The 27,441-nt window shown below is 42.3% G+C and overlaps 1 protein-coding gene and 3 long non-coding RNA genes across 5 annotated transcripts; 2 read left to right on the top strand and 2 right to left on the bottom strand.

The window, feature by feature from the left end:
- Positions 1-2,355: 2,355 nt before the first annotated feature.
- On the bottom strand, positions 2,356-14,063 carry LOC144989585 (uncharacterized). Its single transcript, XR_013653847.1, has 5 exons — positions 13,926-14,063; positions 4,165-11,753; positions 3,786-3,876; positions 2,980-3,243; positions 2,356-2,537 (listed from the first exon to the last, which is right to left on the bottom strand). It is a non-coding gene; the product is annotated as an uncharacterized LOC144989585 (long non-coding RNA).
- Positions 11,749-19,279, top strand: LOC144989584 (uncharacterized). 2 transcript variants are annotated; one of them, XR_013653846.1, is made up of 4 exons: positions 11,749-18,215; positions 18,364-18,586; positions 18,712-18,867; positions 18,982-19,279. It is a non-coding gene; the product is annotated as an uncharacterized LOC144989584 (long non-coding RNA). The 2 variants fall into 2 exon arrangements; XR_013653845.1 differs by having other exon boundaries at positions 11,749-18,586.
- Positions 19,280-20,469: 1,190 nt separating this feature from the next.
- On the top strand, positions 20,470-22,146 carry LOC144989586 (uncharacterized). Its single transcript, XR_013653848.1, has 2 exons — positions 20,470-20,719; positions 20,834-22,146. It is a non-coding gene; the product is annotated as an uncharacterized LOC144989586 (long non-coding RNA).
- Positions 22,147-25,381: 3,235 nt separating this feature from the next.
- Positions 25,382-26,876, bottom strand: phax (phosphorylated adaptor for RNA export). Its single transcript, XM_078941638.1, has one exon. The coding sequence runs from the start codon at positions 26,874-26,876 to the stop codon at positions 25,683-25,685; it is 1,194 nt and encodes a 397-aa protein (XP_078797764.1). The 3' UTR covers positions 25,382-25,682.
- Positions 26,877-27,441: the final 565 nt, after the last annotated feature.

The raw sequence follows: 27,441 nt of genomic DNA, 5'->3' as shown, positions 1-27,441 counted from the left end.
CTGGCCCGGCCTACATGAACTCTTGATCCCGTTTAGTTTGGCCAACGGGTCCCCCCTCTTTCCTTGGTTGACTTTTTTTTTTTTTTTTTTTACCTTGGAGCGGTTCCTTGAAGGGGGAGATTATGTCACGATTTCAGTTTCCTTGCTTTTGTGTTCTGGTTCTCGATTGTTTCTGTCATGTTTTGAGTTCAGTTTCCTGTTTTCTTTTGAAAGGCTTCCTGTTATGTTGTTTCGACTTTTGCTTTTGGTCCCCATCTGTCCTGAGTGTTTCCACCTGTGTCTCGTTTGTCTATGTAATTAAGTCCTGTCTTTCCCTTCCTCCTGTGTTGGTCCATAATCTGATGTTCCCCAGTTCCTGTGTCTTGTATTACGAGTTTCGAGTTGCCTGCCTGCTGCTGTGGTAACACAGATGGTATAGTGCTGGGTTTCAAGCGAACAGTCTGCCCAGTCTTATCAAAATCTGTTTCCATAACAGGTTTTGAACATGGCCAGACTGTATTGCTAGTTGGTAACCACAGTGATCCATCTGGGTTAGCTCTTTTGACAGCTAAGGCACATGTTTTCCGTAAGTCTGAATCCATTGAAAACCTGCAAGAAAAGGTCAGTCAGAACACCATCGTCCATTTTCTAGAACATTTTTCTTTTGATACTAAACAAATGGCCCAAGCATCTACATCAAAGTGTCCAGCAATCACATACAGCTCAGGGGGTGAAGAAAACTTTTAATGATTGCCAAACTGTTTTGGAAATGATCATCTTTAGAATCTCACCACTTCTGACTGTTTTTGGCTCCAACTGCTGGATCAGCTGTGGGTTTCATGAATACTTTTCAGAATTAAGTACCCTCTTACATTAGTGATCTGTTATGATTGCATAAATTGCAATAAAAAGGTGCATAAAACATGTTTCCTGTTGTTCAGTTTTACTCTCCTCTTTTCTGTTCATCTTTAGCGTTTACTTGTCGGACGTTCCAACAGAACAAAGCTGCTTTAATGGTGACAATGATGATGAAAGCCGAAGAAAAGCTTGCGATGTAGAGGGACTGATGTGCTGCTCATTCATGTGGAATTGTCACCAACTCTGCTCTTCCGACTCTGGATCTGTCACCAGGCAACCAACCTGTTGCTTAGATACAAAATATTGTTACTCATTTTCATTTGATCAGTGGAGATAAGACCTGATAAACATTTTTGGTCAGGTTGCTTCTAACATCTGGTTTTACTGTGTTGTGCGCGTGAGTGTGTGTGTTATGTCTACAGGACTGCATATTTTCTTCTAACACATTATTGTCATGAACTGCTTACCTCTGACAATGTCACAGATCATACCATCAGGGTACATTGCTCAAAGCCCTTTGTTTTTTTTCGAATGCCACAAAGCTGACTTTAGGGGAAGTTTACATTTATGGCTATGCTCCTGCTGACCTGCCACAGCTAAGCTTGGAGACACTAAAAGACCTCTCACCACAGTGTGCCAGCAGAAAAGCTGTAATCTTCTATTTGAATGTTTGTAATGTTTATTTTTTTAGCAGCATCTGATCGAAAGGGGGTTAATGGCACCAGACAATCTCTGACATAATGCTGTTAGGTCTCACTTTTATTCAGACAGAGGTTATGGAGCAAAGACAAGAGCAGAGACAACTGAGCTCATGTATAAAACATCCGAGAGGAGAATGCTGTATTTGTCTCACATTCAGTTTGGTTCCTATGCAACTTGAAAAATGGTTAAATAAGGTCACTGATATTGAGGTTTGTCAAAAAAAAAAACAGTGTATGGCAGGGGTCTCAAACTCAATTTACCTTGGGGTGTTACGGTTTTAGTTTTTTGCTTTTGTGTTCTGTTTCTCTTTTGTTCTGTCATGTATTGAGTTCACTTTCCTGTTTTATTTTGAAAGGTTTCCTGTTTTGTTGTTGTTTCAAATTTTTGCTTTTGGTCCTCATCTGTCCTGAGTGTTTCCGTCTGTGTCCCGTTTGTCTGTATGGATTTAAGTCCTGTCTTTCCCTTCCTCCTGTGTTGGTCCATAGTTTTGCCATTCCCCTTTTAAGTATTACGAGTTTCAAGTTTGCTGTTTCCCCATTTCTAGTGTTTCGAGTTTGCCTGCCTGCTCAGCAGTGGTTTTGTTTTAGTTTATTTTGAGTACTAAAGAACCTGTGTTCCTGGAACCTTCTGCCTCCTCCTCTCTCCGCCTGGGAACTTCCCTCAACCGTCCGCCATAACATTATGGAGCAGCCATACTCGCACCCACCAGAGCGTGACATGCGGCTTCTGGAAGCCTATTACCTGGAGGCAGAGAGGACCAGGGGCCTCATTTATAAAGGTTGCGTACGCACAAAAGAAGGCGTACGCCACTCTCTACGCAATAATTGATATTTATTAAAAGCAAAACGGTCTGAATTCCACAATGGGTTGATGTCGTCTTGCAGTTCCAACATTTGTGGACCCAAAAGAGGACTGTCCCATACCAGGACATTGATCCCAGGATGAAGTTCAGCCACGGATCCACTCTCCTCCCATTCAATCTCTGGCACCAGCATACCCTGACAAAAAAAAAAAGATACTGTTTATGAACAGTGCTGTTTTTTTTAAAAAATGTTTTAGATTATATAGACACAGTGACCCACTAATAATTACTTATATTGTTGCTGGCAGGCAGACCTCATATCTCCATAACTGTTTATAATTTGCAAATAAGTGAACCTTAACAAAGTAGTGAGATTAGTACAGCTGATGGCTCATAATGCCATGCATTGTGATGGATATTGAACTTGCAGATGTGCTACTCTTCCTACTTGATTTAAAAAACCAAATAATTTAGGGAAATTGTTTGCACCACACAACAATAATACTTTTCATTCATTTTCAATGAAAATTCACTGTAGTCATTGTGATTTCATTATATTGTTCTTGATACTTTCCACTTTAGTCAAACTGCACACAAAATCAGTTGTCCAGTACAGTGAGATTAAATAAAGCACTTACCCGGGGATCAGAAACAGGGTTCTGGGTCAAGCCCAACTCCCATAGCTGATTTGGTGTCATGCTTTGCTCCGTCCTGATTGGATGGCTGTCCCACGCGTCACTAAAGACATCCAAACTGGCCTGAATGCGTGGTTGGAAAATATAGTGGCAGCAGAATACGTGATGTTACTGATATTGAGCAAGTTTTGGTCCTCAGGAGAGTGCAGGATGTTGTAATATAAACCAGAAACACTCATGAAGACATCACACCAGAGGGGCTCAATTCTGTATTTGGAAAAAAGCAAAAAGAAATATTATATTGTCAGATTTATTTTTAATACATCATTCACTTTTATGTATATATTAAAGCTTCTAAAACTAGGTTCAACTTTTCCCACAATGAAGCTGTTTGTGTCAGTTCTAGGTACTGCGATTATTAACTCGGCTATGCCCGCATGTTCTCCTCCGTGATCTCCTCTCACCCTGACAATAACATGAAAATCATGTCTCAAACACATAATTACAAATGCATCGCCAATACGGTACACATCAATTTAAAATGTAATGTTCTTTTGTACGTTGCCAATAGGTAGAATTTCTAGGTTAAATAAATTGCAGGAGTGGGTTACATGTATCACTGGGGAAAAAATTGAGGTGAGAGACTGTTAAGGAGGGGGGGGGATGTTATTCATGAGGGGAAAGAGTTTTAGAGTTGCCTTTGTTTTCAGAGGAGTCTAAAAAAAGTTATTTTATTTTTGTAAAAATAACCAAGTACTTATACTGCCTGATATGTGAATAAAATATTTCTTTATGAATAACATGAATACCTCAGAGGAAAGCCATACACGTTCACGCGTCACTGAAGAAGGCCAAGTGGGTGTCTGCACAGTTGTTGTCTGCTATCTTCAGGTACAAGATCTATGGAATACAAGTACAAATACTTTCAACTGACAGATATTAACAGGGGCAAAAATGCTAAATTCCCAATTGACAGGTAAAACAGTAATACAATAGGATGATAAAATATGAAATAGAATAGAATAGAAGGGTATTTATTAATCCTTGAGGAAATATTTAAAAATGGCCATCTTAAAAAAACACATAAAAACACACGCGTTACAAATAGAAATATCACAAATTAAAAAGATTGATAAAAAAGGTAAATAATTGGAAAATCAGTGGGTAAAATTAATTAAAAGAAATTACTTGTAAGATGCCCTGCCAGAGAGTTGTATTGCCTGATGGCACGAGGAACAAATGATTGCTTCAGTCTTTCTGTGGAGCAGCGCTGGGATAGCAGACTGTTGCTGAATGTCCAGGCCTTCCACATCAACAGGTTGCCTCTCCAAGATGCTTGACAGTCAAATGATGCAACCTTTGAAGGATGTCACGCTACAGTAATTCCTGGAGAATAAATAAAAACACGACAAACATGGATTAGATAATTTAGCTGTCTGAGATTAAATTACATCATTTTCAAATATTTGAAAGGGGAATTTTTTTTAAAACACTCTTGCCATGATAACTTGAGCTTGTAGTAAAGAACAGCTTTTAAAAAATCAGAGACAAGACACTGATCACAGGAAGCCTGTGTGTAATACTTACAGTAACTTCTACTCTTATCACTATTGACATCTGATTTCTCCCATCCACCCTTTCTGTGCCTACTTATCGACAACACAGCCTAAAAACATAATGTTTGGGATTCTTGTCATTACGTCATTGGAAGTAAAGATACGGGGATTTTAGTGGCTGTCACTCTGACACAATCTCACAGGGCTGGTCAGCACAATACGGGTTCTAACGTTAGAAACTTAATGACGCTTCTCATTCAACAGTGGATTCACGTCTTATATTTAAAAAATGCAGTTTTCATGAATGTCATATGAATTAACTTTGTTGCACATATCCACCCCGTCTTAAAGTCTGGGTTGTGAAAATACTGTGTCTAACTTTAACCCGGATCGCGTTTACGTAAAGGCAGCACACGGAACAACTAGCTAGTTAGCATAGCATAGCATCAGTGTTTAAACAAATCGCCGTCTCCAAATCAATACTTTTTATTGAACTTTGTTTGCTGCTGTAAATCCGGCATGTTTTTCCCCTTAGTTCTATCTGAATCATCTTAGAACCTACAGATTGGCTATAGACGCTAGCTTGAACAGACAGAGACACCGGCTTGAACCTCACTCACACTCACAGGCAGACACAACTTGAGTCGAAAGCCAGCTAGTTTCGAGGCCCCTGGTTGGTTGTAATTACTCGTGTTGTGTGAAGAGCTGGTATGCCAAGTATAAAACTTGACAAAACCATCATAAGTCCTCCCCCGCTTTAAAACCATTAAAAAAAATATGACCGCACAGGCTAAGCTAAGCTAAGCTAATTTGCAGTGGGGGGGTACTCTGCAAACGACTCGGCTGAAGTGTTCATAGAGCATTCACACATGCCACTTGGCTAAGGAGAACGCTTCAACTTAGTATTCAGTAACATTACAGGACGTACAACGAGGGAATGATCAAATAAATGCATTACTTACAGGCTGAGACTGATCCCGTTCGGAAGAACTCTCCGCCATGTTTGCCGCCCGCGTCCTTTCAACTGCTGTGCTGAACAGCTCCCTCCCTCGTCAGTTTGAAAGTGAGGAGTGTAAGGGGCCATTCGATTGGCTAAAAGTGAACCCGCCTGCTTTGCCGATGAGTTTGATTGACAGATTCACTAGCCAATGGTGACATTAGTTGACCTGCTCCGTCAGAAGAGTCTCAATATTCACCGTAGAAAAATCTCTCACACATGTGGGGAGATTCACAAACGAGAACGGGATTTTGAATGCACATTCTGCAATTCGTATGATCTGTGAGTTCACATCACATGTGTACCTAAAAATCGTGTTTGTGAAGCACCTACTGTGTATTTCTGATACATTTTTTGTGAATTTCTAAAATGTTTTTTTGTGAAAGACAGTGTGCACATTTGTGAGAAACACTTATTGTGCATTTTTAAAACATTTAGTGTCCATGTGTGAAACACAATGTGTGTGTTTGTGAAACACAGGGTGTGTATTTCCGAATTTATTTTTCACGTTTGCATAAAATGACATTTGTGAATCGGAGCGTGTGCATTTGTAAAAGAGGTTGTGTGCATTTCTGATTATTGAGACTGAATTAACTCCATAGAAATAAAATGCCCCATCACAATTCGTAATGACGCACAATGGCTGATCACTTAGAAGATGTGACAAATGGAAGAATTCGGAGTGAACGCATCTTTAGACAGCAAGAAGACTTGCTGGCAAACGAGGACGAGTGGCTTATGAGCCGGTTCTGACTTCCTCGAGCCGTCCTGATGGACCTCTGCGGGCTTTTGGGCCCGGCGTTACAGAGCAGCACTCGGAGGAACCACGTCGTGCCTGTGTCACCCGGTGCATCTGGCGTGTCGGTGTCCCCCTCCGCCTCAGTCACCATTTCACTTAATAGGAATTCCCCAATAATTGCCGCCAGTCTCTCATCAAGAGGGGTCAGCTCCGGTGTCCCCTTTCCCCCGCCCGTGGCAGACACACTCAGGCGATGGAGCGCTTTACGTTTTTTCGCCTCGACTTTGATGTCCGACCACTCCTTTTTTATTTCGGCCATGGTCCGAGGTTGTGAGGCTACAGCATTTACGGCGTCTGCCACCGTTTGCCACTCAAGTGCCTTTTTGGCATTAGTAATGCCCACACTGTGCCCTCCAAACAACATTTTTCTCCTCTTTTCCACCTCGCCAACGATAACTTCTACTTCACATTGAGTGAAGTTACGTTTTTTTGATTTCCTCTCTGTGTTTTCCATGATTTCGCAATCAATGAACATTAACTTGTGGGCGTTTCACGGACTATTTTTGGGCAACTATGGGCGTGTCATGAAGCCGCAAAAGCTGCGCTACATTTAGAATTGGTTGTGATTTATTAAGGGAAAAATCCGTAGGATGTGCGTGCGCACGGTTTAGTAAATCCGAATGTTTCTGTGCGTACGCACGTCCTATGTTTCATCCGTACGCCACTTCTGACGCAAATCCTACGCAAAGTTTTATAAATGAGGCCCCAGGTCCCAATGGTCTTCTGAGTGGGACTTCTTCCTGGACCCAGCAGACAATGACGTGTGGCTGTGGGAGGCCTATTGCCGGGAGGAGGAGGGGACTGACACTTCTGACTGGTTCCACCAGCTTGCCTCCGCTTTTAATGGCAGCCGCCTGCTGTAAAGGGGAAACCACCATCATCCTTGCCGGCACCCTTCTTGGCGTCCCGCCTCTGCTCCCGGGGTATTCCTTGACACACCTCCAGTCACCCCTGCCTCCAGGGGGGTTGCCAGATGCACCCCAGCCCGCTCCAGTCCCGGAGGTGGTCCTGGATGCACCCTAACCCGTCCCTGCTTCCTGGGGGGTGCCGGACGCACCCCAACTCTTCTCTGCTCCAAGGACGGTGCCAGACACACCCCAACCCGTCCATGCTCCCAGGAGGGTGCCGGACAAACCCCAGCCCGTCCCTGCTCCCAGGAGGAGGGTAGACGCACCCCAACCCATCCCTGCTCCTTGGGGGTTGCCGAATGCACCCCAACGCGCCTCTACTTCCTGGGGGGTGCCGGATGTACCCCTACATGATGGAATGTGAAAAGAAGGAGGGAGAGTGCCCATTCATTCCCACACCAAGACCCCCGCCGCAGCAACAGCGGGACCCAGAACCCCCCAATGCCCACACGGCAGCAGATAGAGAACAGCCGCCCCCCAAGCGATCACATCCGCCACCCAGGCCAGGGCCAGCAGGACCGCCACGGGGGCACCGTACCCAGACTCCTGGCCCGAGCCGCCGGTCCCAGACTCCTGGCCCGAGCCGCCGGTCCCAGACTCCTGGCCCGAGCTGCCAGTCCCAGACTAGTTAAAAAAAAAGCAGTCTGGGACCAGTAGCTTGGGTCAGGAGTCTGGGTACGGGGCCAGACTACGCGGCTCCCAGCCGCCCTCGGGTCCTGCCTCGCCTCCTTCGCCAGACTGCATGGTTTTCCCCGGCCATTCACCGGATCCGTCTGGACTGCGCCGGACTGCGTGGCTCCTGGCCATCCTCCGGACCCACCTCGCCGGACAACGCAGCTTCCCAGCCGCCCTCGGGACCCGCCACACTGGCTGCGCCGGACTGCGCGGCCTTCTGGCCGTCCCCCGGACTCGCCTCATCTGCTTCACCCGGACAGTGCAGTCTCCCGGCCGGCCTCCGGACTTTTGGTCTCTGCCTTGGCTGGCCATTTTGCCAATAATTCCAGTCTCTGGACTTTGTTGTGCCCCTCGAGTCTGGTCTCTGAGTTCCCCCCTTTCTCCCTTGGTTTACTTTTTTTTGGAAGCTCGGTGCGGTTCCTTGGGTGGAAGGGTTTTGTTACGGTTTTAGTTTCTTTGCTTTTGTGTTCCTGTTCTCTTTTGTTCTGTCATGTTTTGAGTTCAGTTTCCTGTTTTCTTTTGAAAGGCTTCCTGTTATGTTGTTGTTGTTTCGAGTTTTGCTTTTGGTCCCCATCTGTCCTGAGTGTTTTCACCTGTGTCTAGTTTGTCTCTTTGGATTTAAGTCCTGTCTTTCCCTTCCTCCTGTGCATAGTTTTGCTATTCCCATTTTGAGTATTACGAGTTTCAAGTTTGCTGTTTCCCCATTTCTAGTGTTTTGAGTTTGCGTGCTTGTTCAGCAGTGGTTTTGTCTGTTTAATTTGAGTATTAAAGGGCCTGTGTTTTCTGAACCTTCTGCTTCCCCCTCTCTGCGCCTGGGTGCTTCCCTCACCATCCTCCGTAGCATGGGGCCACTGAAAGCAGGGTCTAGCTGAGGCTGGGCCGGAAACCATTAACAATACTCTATTATTTACTGTTTTTGTACAAACTTTACCCTCAAATAAAATACAATACTTAAACAAAAAATCAATAAGTCATTAAATTAGTAATTTCTGTTTATTTAGTCTTCTACATCTACTGTTTTCAGATTTAAACATCCTTCTTAACACAGTTCAGTTAACACAGTTAAATTATAACTGTTAAACACAAAAGAAGATTTAAATTTTACAGTTCTTTAACCTCAATCAATGGGATCTTCTGAACACGGCTTTTTCCGACTGCTGGACACTTTGCAGCGCTTCATCTGGTACAGCTTAGAGCAGGGGTCAACAACCCTGTGCCCGCAGCGCCCATGCGCCCCCGAGCACCCCTTGTGGCGCCCGCAGATAACGCTCAAAAAATAGCAAATCGATACATTGTGGCGATCTGGAGGTTAGCCCCGCCTTCAGCTTTTTAGACTAATGGGAAGTGGGAAATCTCAGGTGTGTTAAATTGCTGAACATAAATGAGGGAGCTGTGAGCAGAAGTGAGGTTAATGCAGTTTGGCTGGTGGTGGGTGTGTTCAAAATAAACGGACAAAGATTTTTGTCTGCTAACTTATGTGAGTGTCGTTCTCAACAAACCGGGGTTGTGCTTTGCATTGAGGGTGGTGATTCAGTACTTGCTATTAGTAATTGTGGCACTTCAGTTTTGCTATCGTGAAATATGTGGCAGAGTATGGAACGGCCAGAAACCTCCGAATCGGTGCTCCCGCCTTTGAGAAAGCGGCGCGCGTGTGTGTGTAAGGAGGAGAAGTGGAGGGGCAGTGGGCGCAGGTTGCCGCAACACCTGGATCAACGGGTGGCTTATATTACAGCTCATTCTAATAATGTCATTCTTCACTAACTATTGCGGACATTTTTAATACTTGTCTGTATTTTCCATATACATTTATTTTTACGGTTGTTTAGTTGGTGATAGTAAAGACAGCAGGTAATGCAGGCTGGAAAACAGTTGCCCTTTTTCAGACCATAAATAAACTATAGATCATTTGTTTATGAAAGTATTGAAGATTTTGGAGGATTTTTACTGTTGTTGTTGCACAAAATTAGGAAAATGCCAAATATTTTTGGAGTAATCCCAGTGATGAGTTCTGTAATTTAGTTTTTAATTTTTTATAAGACCTAAACATGATTTTCACAATAAAAGGTTTCACAAAGACACACACACAGGACCCAAAGACTCTCACAGAACATCACACACCAAGCAGAAATGAACTTATTGCTAAAAAATAATGTCAGGAGTTCAGCTTTAAAAAATGACAAAAGAGCAAAGAAAATGCAATAATTTGATTTATTAATTCTAATTATTAATATTTCCTGCCTTTGTTTGTTCATATTTGCATAATTTTGACAGAATATATTTATTATTCTGGATTAATATTCCTGTCTGTTTATATTCATATTTATGTTAAAAAGTTAAAGTTAAGTTAAAGTTTAAAAGGTTTAAAAGTTTAGTTTTAATGTGTTCAGCCTAAAAAAACAGGTCCTGTGGCGCCCTTCATACCACTTAGTGCCCATGAAATTGCCCTCAGTCTCAAAAAGGTTGGTGACCGCTGGCTTGGAGCAAGCAGCTGAGACCCTCAGTGTGGCTTGAAGATGAGGCTGGGCCTGCACTTGGACTTATTGAAGTTCAAGTTGGAGAAGAGCTCTTCGCACAAGTATGTGCTCCCAATTGTAAATCTGTGTGGAATGTTTTAAGTTTGCTCTTTATAGTAAAACGCAAAACAGTAAAGGACAAACAACATTCACAATCAAGTTTTTGATTTTCTTTCCCTTTGACTTTTGCACACAAGGTGCCAATCTAAGCAAACACAGCCGGGAATTTAGTTCTGCGCTGGCCCGGCCTGATGACTAAAAAACTGCATTTTGGGAAAAGGTGTACTGACAGTTTTTTGTGGTCTAAGTGATCAATTAAAATTGGGGGGGCAGTGACAAATAATTGACAAATAATAAGAAATCATCAATAGAAGCTTCTTTAAAAATGACAAGAGCTACCTTTTTTTTGTTGTTTTTTGCCCTGTCTAGCAGCAGAGCAAACAGATTGAAGCTGAAGGCCTCTTGTGATGGACGTATTTTACTGTTACAACAGGGGGTTATGAATCTTCTGACACACAATGTATATTTGTATAAACCCTAGGCTTAACTTTTTTTTATATTGATTATATTTATAACCGATTTTTATTGGAATGGATGAAAAAGAAGAGAGATGGATGCCACAAAGTTTGTTGAATTGGAAGGGGGAGTTAGGGCACAAAAAAGAGCGGAAAAGGGGGGATTAAGGAAATAGGAGGAGGTTTATAGAAGGGGGTTAGAATCATAAAGCAACAAGGTACTGGAAGTTTATAATTATTACTGTTAGGTGTAAATCTCAGTCCAAAAGAGGCAGGGCCTGTCCACACACTCAAATGTTACCAACATATCTGTTGGCTACAAAAATCTTCACATACAAACATGTTAACATGTACACAACACAACTATTGTTCACACACACATACTTATGCATACAGACCAACACATGTAAAACATTTCATTAAGTTAGTATGCTATTTGTGCAAAAGGTTAGCTGATACCTGTGCTACAGTGAGGGTTTATGTTCTGCTGGGGGTGCCTGGTCATCTCCACACCAAGACCCCACCAAGCAGCAGTGGTAGGAAACAAATAAGAGTCAAACAAGAGCAAGATGACAACAGGCATCTCAAGAAAACGGAAAACTGCAACTGCAAGCAAGAAAATCATATCATGAACTGTGAAAAGGCCAAAGTCCTCGGCACTGAAGACAACAGACACCGCAGATGGATCATGTAGGCAGAAGAGATCCAAAAGCGAGCCCACACTTCCATGGACCGGGATGAGGGGCCCTTTCTGCTCTCTCATACCTGGAGCAACATCCTCCAGCAGCAAATGGACATCAAGCGGCGGAGTCGCCTGTCAAAACAGGTCAGGTATGTGAAAAAACATAACCGTGTCTAATAACAGAAGAACCTAAGAAGTAAGTTAATAATACAGACACTGTGAACTTTATTAAACAAACCTTTTCAGAGGAAATAAAAACAACAATACTAATAAATCTGATAGAAATAGGAAATAGATCATTTTGATCATTTCATTTGTAATAGCCTTCTACTGCAGTGTTTTGCCACCCTTCCAAATTCTTCTGCCCCCCCCCCCCCCCCCCCCCATATAAAATATTCTAGCTCTGCCCCTGAACTGGACCAATGACCAGTTCAAAGATTCAAGGTTATTTTTACTTGTGAAATTCTGGAGAATCCATCAAAAAGGCAAAGTTAGAACCCAACATGAGGCATCTAGCTTATTTATGGATTCTTACAGATCATTCAATTTTATTTGATGATGAAGAAAACTCTGGATGAGTGTTGCATTCAATGTCCCAAGGAAATTAATCTCCTTGGAATTTTCCTCTCATCAAGCATGCTAAAAAAATAGGCCTTATCCAAAACTGATCACAATAAAACCTAAAAAAAAGAAGTGAGTCGAATTAAAGTTCAACTCACAGAAAAAATTGCAAACATGGTGTTAAAATTACAAGTTCAACTGTATTATTTCTGTTGTTGTCATTATTGTTATTATTATATTTAAAATCCACTATATGTGCCATGTTGCACTTTATTATTAACAGGTTTGAAACCAATTTTAATTAACCCTTGGTCTATCCAATGGGGTCAAGATGACCATTGATGTGTTATTCCTACCATGACAAAGGTGGATAAAGGTGGAGTGGATTTTATCTAATCCATAGACACCAGTGAATGTCACAAATCATTGAAGAAAAAGGGTCAGCGCACTGTCATGTGGGGTCCAGATGACCTCACTCCCAATGTTAGCGTTTCTAGGATAGCACAAGGGTTAAGAAATACTGTGGAGTATGATAAGGTGAGTCTGTTTGATAAATAACTTTTGTTTTGTTAAAATTTAAAAATGTATTCTGATGTTAGATGCTATAGCCCATCAGCTGATGCTTTGGGGTATAAGAAGTCTATCTGTCTGAATATGTGTAGTTTTGGAGCCAGATGACATGTGGTTTGGCTGCACCATGACCGGAAGTGCCCCAGGGGCTATTGTCCATGTTGTGTTGAAATATCTCTCTATCTCTGCCGTAGCAGCTGGGTTAGCTGTCAGCTAATTTCTGCTAGCTGGCAGACCTGAATGCTTGACCCAGTCATCTGTGTGTAGATGATTTGGCCTAGCATTCAGGAAGAGATAGCGGCTGTCTTGGCGCTGATTCCGAAGCTGGGAGGCTAAAGTCCATGGGTGTACAGTATTTGTATTTTTTAGGAAACATCAAAAGAGAACAGAGAGATTTTATAAGGACTACAGAGTACAATTCTGGAAAAAAATTTATAGTTTGAACAAAAGCTAATAAAAAATAGACAAAAGAATTAGATTTTTCTTTTGTTCATATATTTTTTGCAGACCAAGTGTAAAAAATACATAAAGAAATATGAGTTTTTAAAGCAGAATGGGGTTTCTGAATATGCAGAAGAGAGAAAGGATTTTCAAATTGAATGTAAGTGTTATGTCTGAAAGTGTTCAGATTAATGTCATGTTGGTTGCAGTTAAAGCAACGTTAATAAGTAGTGAGTTACTGCGCCTTTAAGAGCTGAAGCTCTTTGACTGCAAAGGTTGAGATAAAGATGTTGGGGGGTTGGGGAAATAAAAGAAGTTTTGAACAGCAACGCGGCGTGTTCCTTGTCTCGATGCGGACACAACAGTAAGCATGTATTTTCTACGGAGCTACGAATGCTCACAGAGACACGGAAGTAGCGGCAGGAAGCGGCTTTTGCAGCAAGATGACTGAGGGCGTACCACAGATGATCATCATGTGAATGAACGTGAATACGATGGATGTGTGACAGTTTGTGGATGACTTTTCTCTGAGGTGCCAGTCAGGTCTCTCTCCTGACATATAAGATGCAAAAAAAATCCACTGTCACAAAGGATGCTATCCACACCCTCTGCTCTTTACACACACAGAAGTCCAAAGTTCGTTTAAATCCTTTTATTGTCTCTGTTACTTTAGGAGGGTATGGCTGAAATGAAAAGAGAAAGCAGGCCACACAGTCTAGGTCTTCTGAGTACCTTTAGTTTTCTTGTTCAGTCCAGTCCTCCTTAGAACTCCGTTCCGGGTTCCTGGGACGTTGTTTCTTGTATCCAGTCCTTTGTGGAGGGGATCCGATCCAGGTTTTCCAACCCTCTTTATTTTACAGGAGCCGTTCCGTGTTTTCTTTGAAGAGTTAGCGCTTCTTGGTACGGTTTGTTGTGTTGCAGCTTTATTCCAGGTTTTAAACAGATGTCTTGTGGATAATGGTGCAAGATGAGGCCTTGTGCAGTAAACTGTCGGGAAAAAGTTCTGCTTCATTGGATCAGGGTTCATCTGAGAAGAAGATGTCAGTCTTCAGGTTGTGGAAGCACGCAGGGTTGGCATTAGAACCTCTTCCAGCTTCCTCCTCTCTCTCTGGCTTCTCCCCCCCCAGATCCTCTGCGTCTGTCTTTTTATGTCCCCTTTTTCCACAGCTGATGGCACTCTGATTAGAGGGCACGCCTCTCCTCTCTGACCTGCACAGGTGATTTTCATCAGGGCGATATGCAAACTGTCAGATCGCCACACCCCCTTCCCCCTGTTTTTTTTTTGTTTTTTTTTTATGCAGTAAATCAATCACACAAAGCCAACAAAGTCCTCGTCATCACTCTCTTCTTGGAAAATTGTGAGTATTCTCTGGTGTTGTTCCCTGTCCAGTTCGGCTGCTGTGGGATAACATGGTTTAATTTGGGCCACATGGACAATGCGCAGGTCCTCACCAGTATCCTCAAGAACCACCTCAAAATTCAGAGGTCCAACTCGTCTTGTAATTCTATACGGTCCCTTCCATCGTGGGGCCAACTTTGCAGAAAAGGACTTATCCAGTCTGCTGTATGGATGTGCACGCAGCCACACTCTGTCTTTTTCCTGGAACTCCCCATCTCTTCGTCCACGGTCATAGTTGCTCTTTTGTTTGAATTTTGCTTTGTGAACATTGGCTTTGACAAACTTTTGCAGTTCAGCAATCTGATTTGCTGTTGTATATGCAGGTATATCTGGTGTACACAGTTGAGGACTAAGTGCAGAATCAAAAGGTCCTTTAAGTGGTCGTTGCAAGTTCAACTCAGCAGGGGTGACACCAGTAGACTCGTGCACTGCTGTGTTTAATGCAAAACGGAATTCGGGCAGATATTTATCCCAGCTTTTGTGGTTGTTGTCCACATAAGAAGCAATCATCGCCTTTAGATTGCGGTTGATTCTTTCTGTTAAGTTGGTTTGGGGATGATATGGGGAAGTTCGTTTTTGTTGGATATTCCATCGTTTGCAGATTCCCTCAAACACAGATGATATAAATTGAGGGCCTTGGTCAGACAAAATGTACGTTGGCACCCCCCAACGAGTCAATATCTCTTTACTTAGGACTTGAGAGATGGTCTCAGCAGTGGCCTGGCGAAGAGGGAAAAACTCTACCCATCTGGTAAAATAGTCCACAAAAACCAGAAGATACTGGTTGTTGGTTGAACTTCGGGGTAAAGGACCCATAATGTCAACTCCAAGCATCTCCCAGGGAGCATGTACTGTGACCTGTTGGAGCTTACCCGGGGGTTTCCGGTTTTCAGGTTTGTGGATCTGACAAACATGGCAGCGTTGAACATAAGAGCTTACATCCAAACTCATCTTAGGCCAGTATACCAGTGCTTGCAATCTTTTATATGTTTTGTATCTTCCCAGATGGCCAGATAATGGATTGTCATGATAATGATGAATGACTTGTTGTCGCAGAGAAACAGGTAGGTAAATCTGGTAGAGGGTTTTATGTGGTGGATGAACCACTCGATAAACCTTGTCCTCCAATATTGTGAATTTTACTTTTTCATTCTCAATTATCTCTCCATCATCCATAATTCTTTTGTACAGGTTCTGTATTTCCAAGTCCTCCTGTTGTGCTTTCCAAATGTCTGCATCTGTAATTTGAAAATCTTTGCACGTGTCCCTTTTTGAACGAAGCACAGCTGCACAAGTGGCGGTTGAGTACAGGAAGTCATCCACTGGAGCTCTTGACAGAGCATCCGGCACAGTGTTATATTTTCCTTTACGGTATTCCACTGTGAATGTGAATTCTTGTAGGCGGAGGGCCCAACGGACAAGTCTGGTGCTGGGTTTTTGTGTTTTGAAAACCCAGATAAGAGATGAGTGATCAGTGATCACTGTAAAAGGCCTTCCTTCAAGGTAGTATCTCCACTTTTCCAGAGCCCAAACTACAGCGAGGCATTCTTGTTCCGTTGTAGAATAGTTTCTTTCAGCCTGGTTCAAAGTGCGGCTAGCAAAGGCAAGGACTCGTTCGGAACCCAGTCCTGTTTGCTGAGTCAAAACAGCACCCAATCCAACATCACTGGCATCAGTGTAGACAAAAAATGGAAGACAGAAGTCTGGATGGCCTAATATAGGAGGAGAAATCAAATGTTTTTTTAGTGTTTGAAAAGCATTGTGGCATGAAGGTGTCCAAACGAATTTGGTTCCTTTACGTTTGAGGGCATTTAGTGGTTCCGTAAGTTCAGAGAAGTGTGGCACGAAGCGATGGTACCATCCAGCCATTCCCAAGAACCTCTGGAGATCCTTTAGGTTTTGAGGAACTGAGAAATCCTGGATCGCTTTGGTCTTTTCTGTGTCCACTTCAACTCCAGCAGCAGTAACAACATGACCTAAAAATCGTAGAGAGGTTCTGAAGAATTGACATTTCTTCATGTTGATGGTTAGATTGGCTTCTTTCAGCTTGTCCAGGACAGCTTGGATGTCGAGGTGATGTTGCTCATATGTGGGTGAGTAAATGATTATGTCATCTAAATATACAAAACAACATCTTCCTCTTACGTCAGCCAGAACCATTTCCATCAGGCGCTGGAAAGTAGCTGGTGCATTTTTCAAACCAAATGGCATGACGGTAAATTGGTAAAGACCCATTGGACAGATGAAAGCTGTCTTTTCCTTGCTGTCTTCATCCATCTTTACCTGCCAGTAACCGCAGTTGAGATCCAAGGTGGTGAAAACTGAAGCTCCTGCCAAAGATTCCAATATTTCCTGGATATTCGGAATGGGATATGCATCAGTATGTGTGATGGCATTCAGTTTTCTATAGTCCACACAGAACCGAGGTTTGGGATTATTTTTCTTGGGCACCAGAACAACAGGAGCAGCATATGAAGACTTCGAAGGTTCAATTATATTTTTCTCTAACATCTCCTCTATATGTTCTTTAATGACTTGTTGCTTAGCAAGGGAAATCCGGTATGGTTTCTGTTTGAGCGGAACATCATCACTTAGCCATGTTTTATGGGTGAGTATGTCAGTACGACCCAATTTCTCAGTGCAGACGGTTTCATTTTCCTTAAGCTGGCACAAAAGTTGGTGTTTGCCGAATTCATCCAAATGAGCATCTTTTATTGCCTCCTGGAATGGATTAACCCCAAAATACTCATGAGTTGATGGTATTGGAGGAAGAGCCGAATACAACGCCAGAGCAGTATTGGTACAAACAGCTGAGGTTTCAGCAGGCTCAGGCAAAAACTGATACTTCTGCTTTTTGTTATGTTTGAACCAGTAGCAGTTCTCTGAAACATCAAACTGTAAACCAAACAACCAGAGGAAATCCAATCCAATGACAGCAGGGAAGGTAAGATGGCTGGCGGGCATGACGACACAAGGCAACACCACACATTGGTTCTGTAAAGTGAGAGTCATCTGGCTCCAACCTAATGGCTCTCTGCTTTCTCCATCTGCCAGGAATAAAGGTCCACGAATCCAGGCCTTTAACTGGTCATGTGGCTGCTTAACCTTTGTCCATACATTTTCATTTACTAATGTGTAGGAAGATCCTGTATCTAATATGGCAACCCCTTTCCATGCCCCAGTATGAAGTGGCAGGAATAACTGACTGGGGGATGGATTATTTTCAGTTAGAGAGGGAAAGCCACAGGAAAGAGAATTCAGTATAGAAGGCCTACCTTGACCACTGGCAGAAGGCTGAGAGGGTGGAGGGCGTTGTGGAGGAACAGGATTTTTGTTATTCCTGATGGCATCCATCTGGGGGCAAGAGGATGGAGGATGGTTTCCCTTACAGCGCCAACAAAAAGCTGGAGATTGCCTATAGGTTGGTTGCAATTGTGCTGGAATCTCTCTGTTAGGAGATAATTTTGGAGGTTCAACGGTCATAATTTTGGTTGGTTTCTTTGTTAAGCTTTTTCTTTGCTCATATTGTTGTTGGTTTTCTTTATCTTTCTCTAGTTGCTGTCCAAGCCTAACGAGTGCGTCCACAGATGTTACTTGGCTACTTCTCAGCTGGCTGGCCAGTTGTGGGTTAATGTTCTTCAAAATTAGTTTTATAATTTCCTGTTCCTGAATCGTTGGTTTCCATCGTTTACACAGAGATTGATACATGTAAACAAAATCCAGAATGCTTTCCTCTTCACCCTGTACTCTATTCCTGATCCTTTCTGCTAGTTCATCTTCATAATCTTCAGAGAGGAATGCTGTACGAAACTGATTACTGAAGTCTCTCCATGTATGGACCTTGTGACGAGCCACATCCCACCAGTCTCTGGCTGTCCCATCATTGAAGAAAAAGGGTCAGCGCACTGTCATGTGGGGTCCAGATGACCTCACTCCCAATTTTAGCGTTCCTAGGATAGCACAAGGGTTAAGAAATACTGTGGAGTATGATAAGGTGAGTCTGTTTGATAAATAACTTTTGTTTTGTTAAAATTTAAAAATGTATTCTGATGTTAGATGCTATAGCCCATCAGCTGATGCTTTGGGGTATAAGAAGTCTATCTGTCTGAATGTGTGTAGTTTTGGAGCCAGATGACATGTGGTTTGGCTGCTCGATAACGATACGCCAATCACCGTGTCCCTGTGACCAAGGTCTAACAACAAGACCAATGATTGGCCGCAAAGCATTCTGGGAAACGTGACGTCCTGCTATTGTTGTTATTCTACAAGCTAAAGGTAAGTGCTTTAGGCGAAGCAGCCAGCTTAATATGATATTTTTCAGATTTTCATCGAGACAATAACAGATCGACCATTCTTGCTTTTATTTTTACCCCTATTGAATGCTCACAGAGACACGGAAGTAGCGGCAGGAAGCGGCTTTTGCAGCAAGATGACTGAGGGCGTACCACAGATGATCATCATGTGAATGAACGTGAATACGATGGATGTGTGACAGTTTGTGGATGACTTTTCTCTGAGGTGCCAGTCAGGTCTCTCTCCTGACATATAAGATGCAAAAAAAATCCACTGTCACAAAGGATGCTATCCACACCCTCTGCTCTTTACACACACAGAAGTCCAAAGTTCGTTTAAATCCTTTTATTGTCTCTGTTACTTTAGGAGGGTATGGCTGAAATGAAAAGAGAAAGCAGGCCACACAGTCTAGGTCTTCTGAGTACCTTTAGTTTTCTTGTTCAGTCCAGTCCTCCTTAGAACTCCGTTCCGGGTTCCTGGGACGTTGTTTCTTGTATCCAGTCCTTTGTGGAGGGGATCCGATCCAGGTTTTCCAACCCTCTTTATTTTACAGGAGCCGTTCCGTGTTTTCTTTGAAGAGTTAGCGCTTCTTGGTACGGTTTGTTGTGTTGCAGCTTTATTCCAGGTTTTAAACAGATGTCTTGTGGATAATGGTACTGAGCCCGTGTCCTGACATTAAGATATAAAAATATATCTTGTTCCCACAGATTAATATCTTGTTCCCACAGGTTATTATGTCGTTCGCACGAAATACTATTCCGTTCCCACAAGATACTATTCCGTTCCCTCAAAATACTATTCCGTTCCCTCGAAATGATTAACTCGTGCGAACGCAATAATTATGTCGTTCGAACGCAATAATTAATCCGTTCGAACGCAGTAATTATTCACGTCATAAGTCATACACGCGGATATGCTCTCTGTACGCCGGCAAAAGCCGCTTTCAGCGGTAACTTCCGTGTCTCTGTGACCCATATTCGTTCAAAAAAGGAACATGAAAAACAAAAATGATCACTTTATTACCGTCTCAATGAATATAAGAAAAATATCAATAGATTTATGATAACTAGGCTGCTTTGTCATAAGATAGCTCCTGCTAGGCTACTACTAGCGCCGCCGCAGAGCTCTTTGATGTATGTCGGCATTTGGGCAACTGGCTGGTCTGTTGTCAGACAGCTGATATTGTAGTTTAGGGTTGAATAGGAATAATAATATTCAGGACTTGTCTTTTATTAACTTTAGCAGTCAGTCGCTTTACATTCGAAGGCTATAAGGATACATCATGCTAACTGACTAGCAGATCATTGATCCTGTTATTAATTTACGTCATAGATTTACAGCAGATACCTTCACATTTCTGTCTGTGTGTGTCTCATTACATTGCATTGAAGACACGGAGGATGTTTAGAGAAAAGATTTATTTATTTTAAAAAGCACAAAAGCATCCATCGTATTCACGTTCATTCACATGATGATGATCTCTGGTACGCCCTCAGTCATCTTGCTGCAAAAGCCGCTTCCTGCCGCTACTTCCGTGTCTCTGTGAGCATTTAATAGGGGTAAAAATAAAAGCAAGAATGGTCGATCTGTTATTTTCTCGATGACAATCTGAAAAATATCATATTAAGCTGGCTGCTTCGCCGAAAGCACTTACCTTTAGCTTGTAGCATAACAACAATGGCAGTACGTCACGTTTCCCAGAATGCTTTGCGGCCAACCATTGGTCTTGTTGTTAGACCTTGGTCACAGGGACACGGTGATTGGCCAATGATTGGCAGGAAAGCATTCTGGGAAACGTGACGTACTGCCATTGTTGTTATGCTACAAGCTAAAGGTAAGTGCTTTCGGCGAAGCAGCCAGCTTAATATGATATTTTTCAGATTGTCATCGAGAAAATAACAGATCGACCATTCTTGCTTTTATTTTTACCCCTATTGAATGCTCACAGAGACACGGAAGTAGCGGCAGGAAGCGGCTTTTGCAGCAAGATGACTGAGGGCGTACCAGATGATGTGAACGTGAATACGATGGATGCTTTTGTGCTTTTTAAAATAAATAAATCTTTTCTCTAAACATCCTCCGTGTCTTCAATGCAATGTAATGAGACACACACAGACAGAAATGTGAAGGTATCTGCTGTAAATCTATGACGTAAATTAATAACAGGAAATGATCGGCTAGTCAGTTAGCATGTAGCCTAATAGCCTTCGAATGTAAAGATACTGACTGCTAAAGTTAATAAAAGACAAGTCCTGAATATTATTATTCCTATTCGACCCTAAACTACAATATCAGCTGTCTGACAACAGACCAGCCAGTTGCCCAAATGCCGGCATACATGATCAAACAGAGAGCTCTGCGGCGGAGCTAGCCTAGCAGGAGCTATCGTTTGACAAAGCAGCCTAGTTATCATAAATCTTTTGATATTTTTCTTATATTCATTGAGACGGTAATAAAGTGATCAATTTTGTTTTTCATGTTCCTTTTTTGAACGAATATGGGTCACAGAGACACGGAAGTTACAGCTGAAAGCGGCTTTTGCCGGCGTACAAAGAGCATATCCGCGTGAATGACTTATGACGTGAATAATTACTGCGTTCGAACGGATTAATTATTGCGTTCGAACGACATAATTATTGCGTTCGCACGAGTTAATCATTTCGAGGGAACGGAATAGTATTTTGAGGGAACGGAATAGTATCTTGTGGGAACGGAATAGTATCTTGTGGAAACGGAATAGTATTTCGTGCGAACGACATAATAACCTGTGGGAACAAGATATTAATCTGTGGGAACAAGATATATTTTTATATCTTAATGTCAGGACACGGGCTCCGTATAATGGTGCAAGATGAGGCCTTGTGCAGTAAACTGTCGGGAAAAAGTTCTGCTTCATTGGATCAGGGTTCGTCTGAGAAGAAGATGTCAGTCTTCAGGTTGTGGAAGCACGCAGGGTTGGCGTTAGAACCTCTTCCAGCTTCCTCCTCTCTCTCTGGCTTCTCCCCCCCCAGATCCTCTGCGTCTGTCTTTTTATGTCCCCTTTTTCCACAGCTGATGGCACTCTGATTAGAGGGCACGCCTCTCCTCTCTGACCTGCACAGGTGATTTTCATCAGGGCGATATGCAAACTGTCAGATCGCCAGGAAGCGGCTTTTGCAGCAAGATGACTGAGGGCGTACCAGAGATCATCATCATGTGAATGAACGTGAATACGATGAATGCTTTGTGCTTTTTGAAATAAATAAATCTGTTCTCTAAACATCCTGCGTGTCTTCAATGCAATGTAATGAGACACACACAGACAGAAATGTGAAGGTATCTGCTGTAAATCTATGACGTAAATTAATAACAGGATCAATGATCGGCTTGTCAGTTAGCATGTACCCTTATAGCCTTCGAATGTAAAGCAACTGACTGCTAAAGTTAATAAAAGACAAGTCCTGAATATTATTATTCATATTCGACCCTAAACTACAATATCAGCTGTCTGTCAACCGACCAGCCAGTTGCCCAAATGCCGGCATACATCAAAGAGCTCTGCGGCGGAGCTAGTAGTAGCCTAGCAGGAGCTATCGTATGACAAAGCAGCCTAGTTATCATAAATCTTTTGATATTTTTCTTATATTCATTGAGACAGTAATAAAGTGATCATTTTTGTTTTTCATGCTCCTTTTTTGAACGAATTTGGGTCACAGAGACACGGAAGTTACCGCTGAAAGCGGCTTTTGCCGGCGTACAGAGAGCATATCCGCGTGAATGACTTATGACGTGAATAATTATTGCGTTCGAACGGATTAATTATTGCGTTCGAACGACATAATTATTGCGTTCGCACGAGTTAATCATTTCGAGGGAACGGGATAGTATTTCGAGGGAACGCAACAGTATCTTGTGGGAACGGAATAGTATTTCGTGCGAACGAGATAATAATCTGTGGGAACAAGATATTAATCTGTGGGAACAAGATATATTTTCATATCTTAATGTCAGGACACGGGCTCAGTAATTTTCTGCGACTATACAAAAAAATATTTGCTCTTTAGTCAGAGTCTAGAAATATTTTAGGATTGAAACTATGTATTGTGTATTTTCCATGACTAAGAACCTACTAACAGGCAAAGAATGCAACAATATTTGAATAGCTTCCTCTGATGTTGCATCCACCTTAGATATTAGTACTGAACTGTATTCCCTTTTTAATTAATGTAAAACAGAACACACCATGAACAGGTCACCAGTATGCTGCAGGGCACACACACTTTCTTGCTCACATGCACACCTAGGGGAGAATCACCAATTAACCTATGAAGCTGTTTCTGCAGAAAACCCTTGCATGCACGAGGTGAACACGCAAACTCCACACAGAAAGAACCAAGCTGGGATTGGAACCAGGACCTGGTGAGCCGAGAGGGCTAGCAACTACTTTTTCTAAGAAAAAGTTAAACACTGTAAGATGCAGCACAAGGTGGAAGTGGAGAAGACAAGGGATTTATGAGAGAGATTTATGAGAAAATTTGAAGTCTGGATGACTCAACTTCAAGACAAAAAAAAAATAAGGATGTAATAAGGAAGACACTGAAGAAGAAGAGGGGAAAGACAGGTTCTGACAACATGCATGTGGAGGTCTGGAAGAGTTTAGAATAGAAGGCAGAAGAGTTTCTGACTGTTGAACAAGATCTTGGAGAATGAGAGGATGAGGAGGAATAAAGGTGTAGAGTTCTGGTTTTGAAGAAGAAACTACAGAGGAATAAAACAGATTAGTCACAATAAAATTATAGGATAGAGGAGTGAAAGCTAGATTGAGGTTAAAGGTGAACATATGGAGGCAACAGAATGGAAGTAAAGTGTTTATGTGTTTTTTTTTTGTACTTGTTGCTGCTAACAAGATAATTGACAGAGAATGAGAGGTGGCAGCACAATTTAGACAAGTTCAATGCCGAGGAAGGACCACAAAAATAGAAACAAGCCTGGCTTGAAAAAATCTTAGGGGTTTTGTTTATATATTTGACTTATTTTTGCAAGAGCTGACTGTTGGCATCTTATAAATTTCATCAGCACTTTGCTGCAGAGCGTCATTCAGCAGGAAATGTCACAAGTGTGACACCTAGTGGACAAACCTCTGCACTACACTAATCCTTCCAGAACAGGTTTACCTTTTATTTATTTGCAATATGTTAAAGGCGTGCCGTTGCATTTTACAAAACATTCATATTAGGGCTGCACGATATGAGGAAAACTCGCGATATGTGATCTTAGTGATCAATATTGCGATGACGATATAACTTGCGATAAATGAACAAATAGCAAAACACCTAAACACATCATTTCTATTTCACTACAAAAGTTTAATTTAAATAAGAGTCAAAACACCTTAAATTATTCTCCAAATGACCCTCGTCTAATTAGGAGAGCAACCTCTAACATAAAAGCTCCATCCGATTGGTCAATAACGTGAAGGGCTCCATCTGATTGGTCAAACGTATAAAGGGATTCATTGAATTCATTAAATAGTTCAAGTTGCCATAAGAATGTTTTCGCAAATTTAAAGTTTATAATTTATTGCGATTTTCACTGAGTTTTGCGATATGGGTATTGCACATCTTGAAATCGCGATAACGATAAATTTGCGATTAATTGTGCAGGAGCAGTGCAATTTAGCAATATATTGATATTAGATAGATAGATATAGATGACTTTATTAATCCCACGATGGGGAAATTTTATTTATCTGCGGCAGCAACGACATTCAGAAATAATATATATAACATCAAAAATGACGTTCATATCAAATTATTAAAATGTATTATTAAAACTAATTAATAAAATATTATTAGAACTATGGGACTAAAATTATCAAAAATATTAAAATAATTATTAAAAATGACATTCGTATTAACCCTTGTGCTATCTTAGATGACCCCACCCTTACATTGACTTGTTCTCCCTACCATAACAAAGGTGGATAAAGGTGGAAAGATTACATGTAATCCATGGACACCAATGAAGATCACAAATCATTAAAGAAAAAAGGTTCAGCGCACTGTCTAGTGGGTCTAGATGACCCAACTCCCAACGTAAAGTGCCTAGGATAGCACAAGGGTTACATAAGAAAATACATATTAATATTAAGCTGCGAAAGTGCAAAAAACATGTGATCAACTGCAAACGTGATCAACTTTAAAAAGCATGTACAATTTTTTTTAATTTATTATTAAATTATTTATTTATTAATAAATATTTATGGTCATTTATTGTTTAAATTATTTATGAATAAATATGTGTTATTTAATAATAAATATTTATTATTTATTTACTAATCATTTATTTAAATTATTAATTAATTAATGATTTTAATTAAAAAATCTTAGTTTTCTTTATTTTTTTATCATTAGAAAAATTCTACAAGATGTTAAAAACACAAAAACACTATTTCCACTGGAGTGGGTCTTTAAGGACTCTAATGGAACTGTAAATGACGACCAACGCAGCATTTTTTTTTCCTGTTTAATAAATGTTCCAGCAGGTTTTTTATTGATTTGCCATAAACAACAAAATGCCTTACGTTAAGCTCAACATCAGCAATAATGGGAAAAAACAAGAAGAGCTTTACTGTATTTGAGAATCAAAAGACACGTTTTGATCAGAATGAAGGGTCATCAAAATCTACAGCTACTTTATGAAACAGACAAGCAAGCAGCTTGTCATAGCTACTTTATGAAACAATCATTTTTGTTTTTCCCTCCAGAAACAAAAATGATTTTTTAAAGAGTATATTAGCGTCTTTGTCCTGACCATGCTCAGAAAACCTCCAGGTCTGCAGAGTTGTAAACAACCGGCATCTCAGTTCCCACTGAAGCCTCCTCCAGACCCTCTTCCTCCTCTTCTACAGCCTCTTCCAAAGACTCCAAGGCCTCATTGGTATCACTGGCAAAGGTTTCTCTGGAGACATCATCATGTTCCTGCAGGTTTAGAGAGCCAATGGCCTGTTTCATCCTCTTCGCCAGCACATGCCGCCTCCTCTTCTGGGCTGCTTTCTTGCTCTTGTGGTCCTTCTGCTGTTCTTCAAAGAAAATCTTTCGGATCTGGGACTTGGAGATGCTGGGCGTGTTCTTGAGTAAGTTTAGATAAACTCCTCCCGGTGTCCGGCGCCTGCTGCCATCCATGGTGTACACCCCGCCGCTTTCCTCCAGCGTGGCGGTTTCCCCCAGCAGCTCAATTGCCTTCTTCTTCCCTACAACTTTAACAACGCGCTCAATCAGATCCTTTTTGGGCTCCTGCAGTCTGTAGGCAATCTCATCCACCACGCTGTCATCGGGGTCATCCTCCGAGATCTCATAACGACCCTTTATGTCCATCTCAGCTATTGGACCCAGCCTCTCTTTAATTGGCCTTTTCCTCTTTGCATCCCCGCCTGCGCCCTCGTTTGATCCCTGACCGTTCATGTAGGCCTCCAGTTCGGCGTCCAACGTGTTCACTTTCCCCTCCTGCGTTATCAGCTTCTCCACCTCCCGATCTTTCTCCATCATTTTCCGCGCCAGAACAAAGTTGTAGGTTTCCACGCTCCTGCTGGACGTGCTGACGCCCTCCATGCCGAAGACACCGAGCTCCGCGGTGACGGCGTCCTGGCACTGCTCCTGAACCACCGAGCCCCAGATGTTGTTCACTCTGCGGCTTCCCGCGCCGCCGGGGGTGGCCGTGGCGGGGACCGGGGGTGGCTGCGGAGCATCAGACACTTTCTGGCGCTTCCGGCGCCAAACAGCCGCCTCTTCGTCGGAGGATTCCTGGCCGGTGTCGCTCGAGTCCACGTCCCTGCTGGAGCTGCGGTAGGCGGTCGCGGGAGGCTGTGAGGCGGCGGCTCTGCTCTGGAGAACCCGCCCGCTGAAGGCTGCGGGGATCGGCGGCGGTTCCGCTGAAGACGTCCCCATCTCTGCATCTGAACCGGACCCGGAGAGCTCTCCGTCTTCCAGCTCGCTGTCCATGAGATCTGCCATTGTTTTGCTGAAGTTCCACTTCCAGCACAGCCCGCGGCTTCAGACTCCAATCGATAAGGGTGTTTTTATACTTCAAACAAAACGAAGCCACTGAGAAAACAATCACGATGACGTTCTAGACGATAGCTTTAAGATTTGTCTCATTCAGTAACCCTTCACACGGTTGGAATGCTCGTTTCCCAAAGGGTTTTAGTCATGCAATTGACAAGTTCGAGAGGGAAATTAGCGGTACTTTGCAACTACTTCCGCTTTACAAATGCTAGACTTTCAAAATAAACCTCATGAGAAAGCTGCTAAGTGTTTGCTCTTGGGCCTTACTGCCCCTGCTGCTTTGGATGGTGTATTTCAATGTGTTTGTTTGCCGGCATAATAGATAAATAAACAAACAAATAAAGCGAGCTCCATCATTAATTATTGTCATCGTTGCAAAATTTCGGTCTTGAACTAAAAATAGCATGATTTTGTGGCAAATACAATGTTCTAAATCACGAGTTCTACAGGCTGTTGAGGTGTTTTCCATTAACTTCTTTCAAACTTGTTTCACTTTTGTAATTCTTCTTTGGTT

Source organism: Oryzias latipes, chromosome 23, assembly GCF_053564925.1.
Source record: "Oryzias latipes strain Hd-rR chromosome 23, Olatipes_Hd-rR_3.1".
Taxonomy (NCBI): Eukaryota; Metazoa; Chordata; class Actinopteri; order Beloniformes; family Adrianichthyidae; genus Oryzias; species Oryzias latipes.
Note: the sequence above shows the minus strand (reverse complement) of the source record. Positions and strands in the feature narration are given on the sequence as shown.

Bases quoted from the DNA above. Each gene is read 5' to 3' on its own strand.
- phax (XM_078941638.1), bottom strand. From the start codon at position 26,876: ATGGCAGATCTCATGGACAGCGAGCTGGAAGACGGAGAGCTCTCCGGG.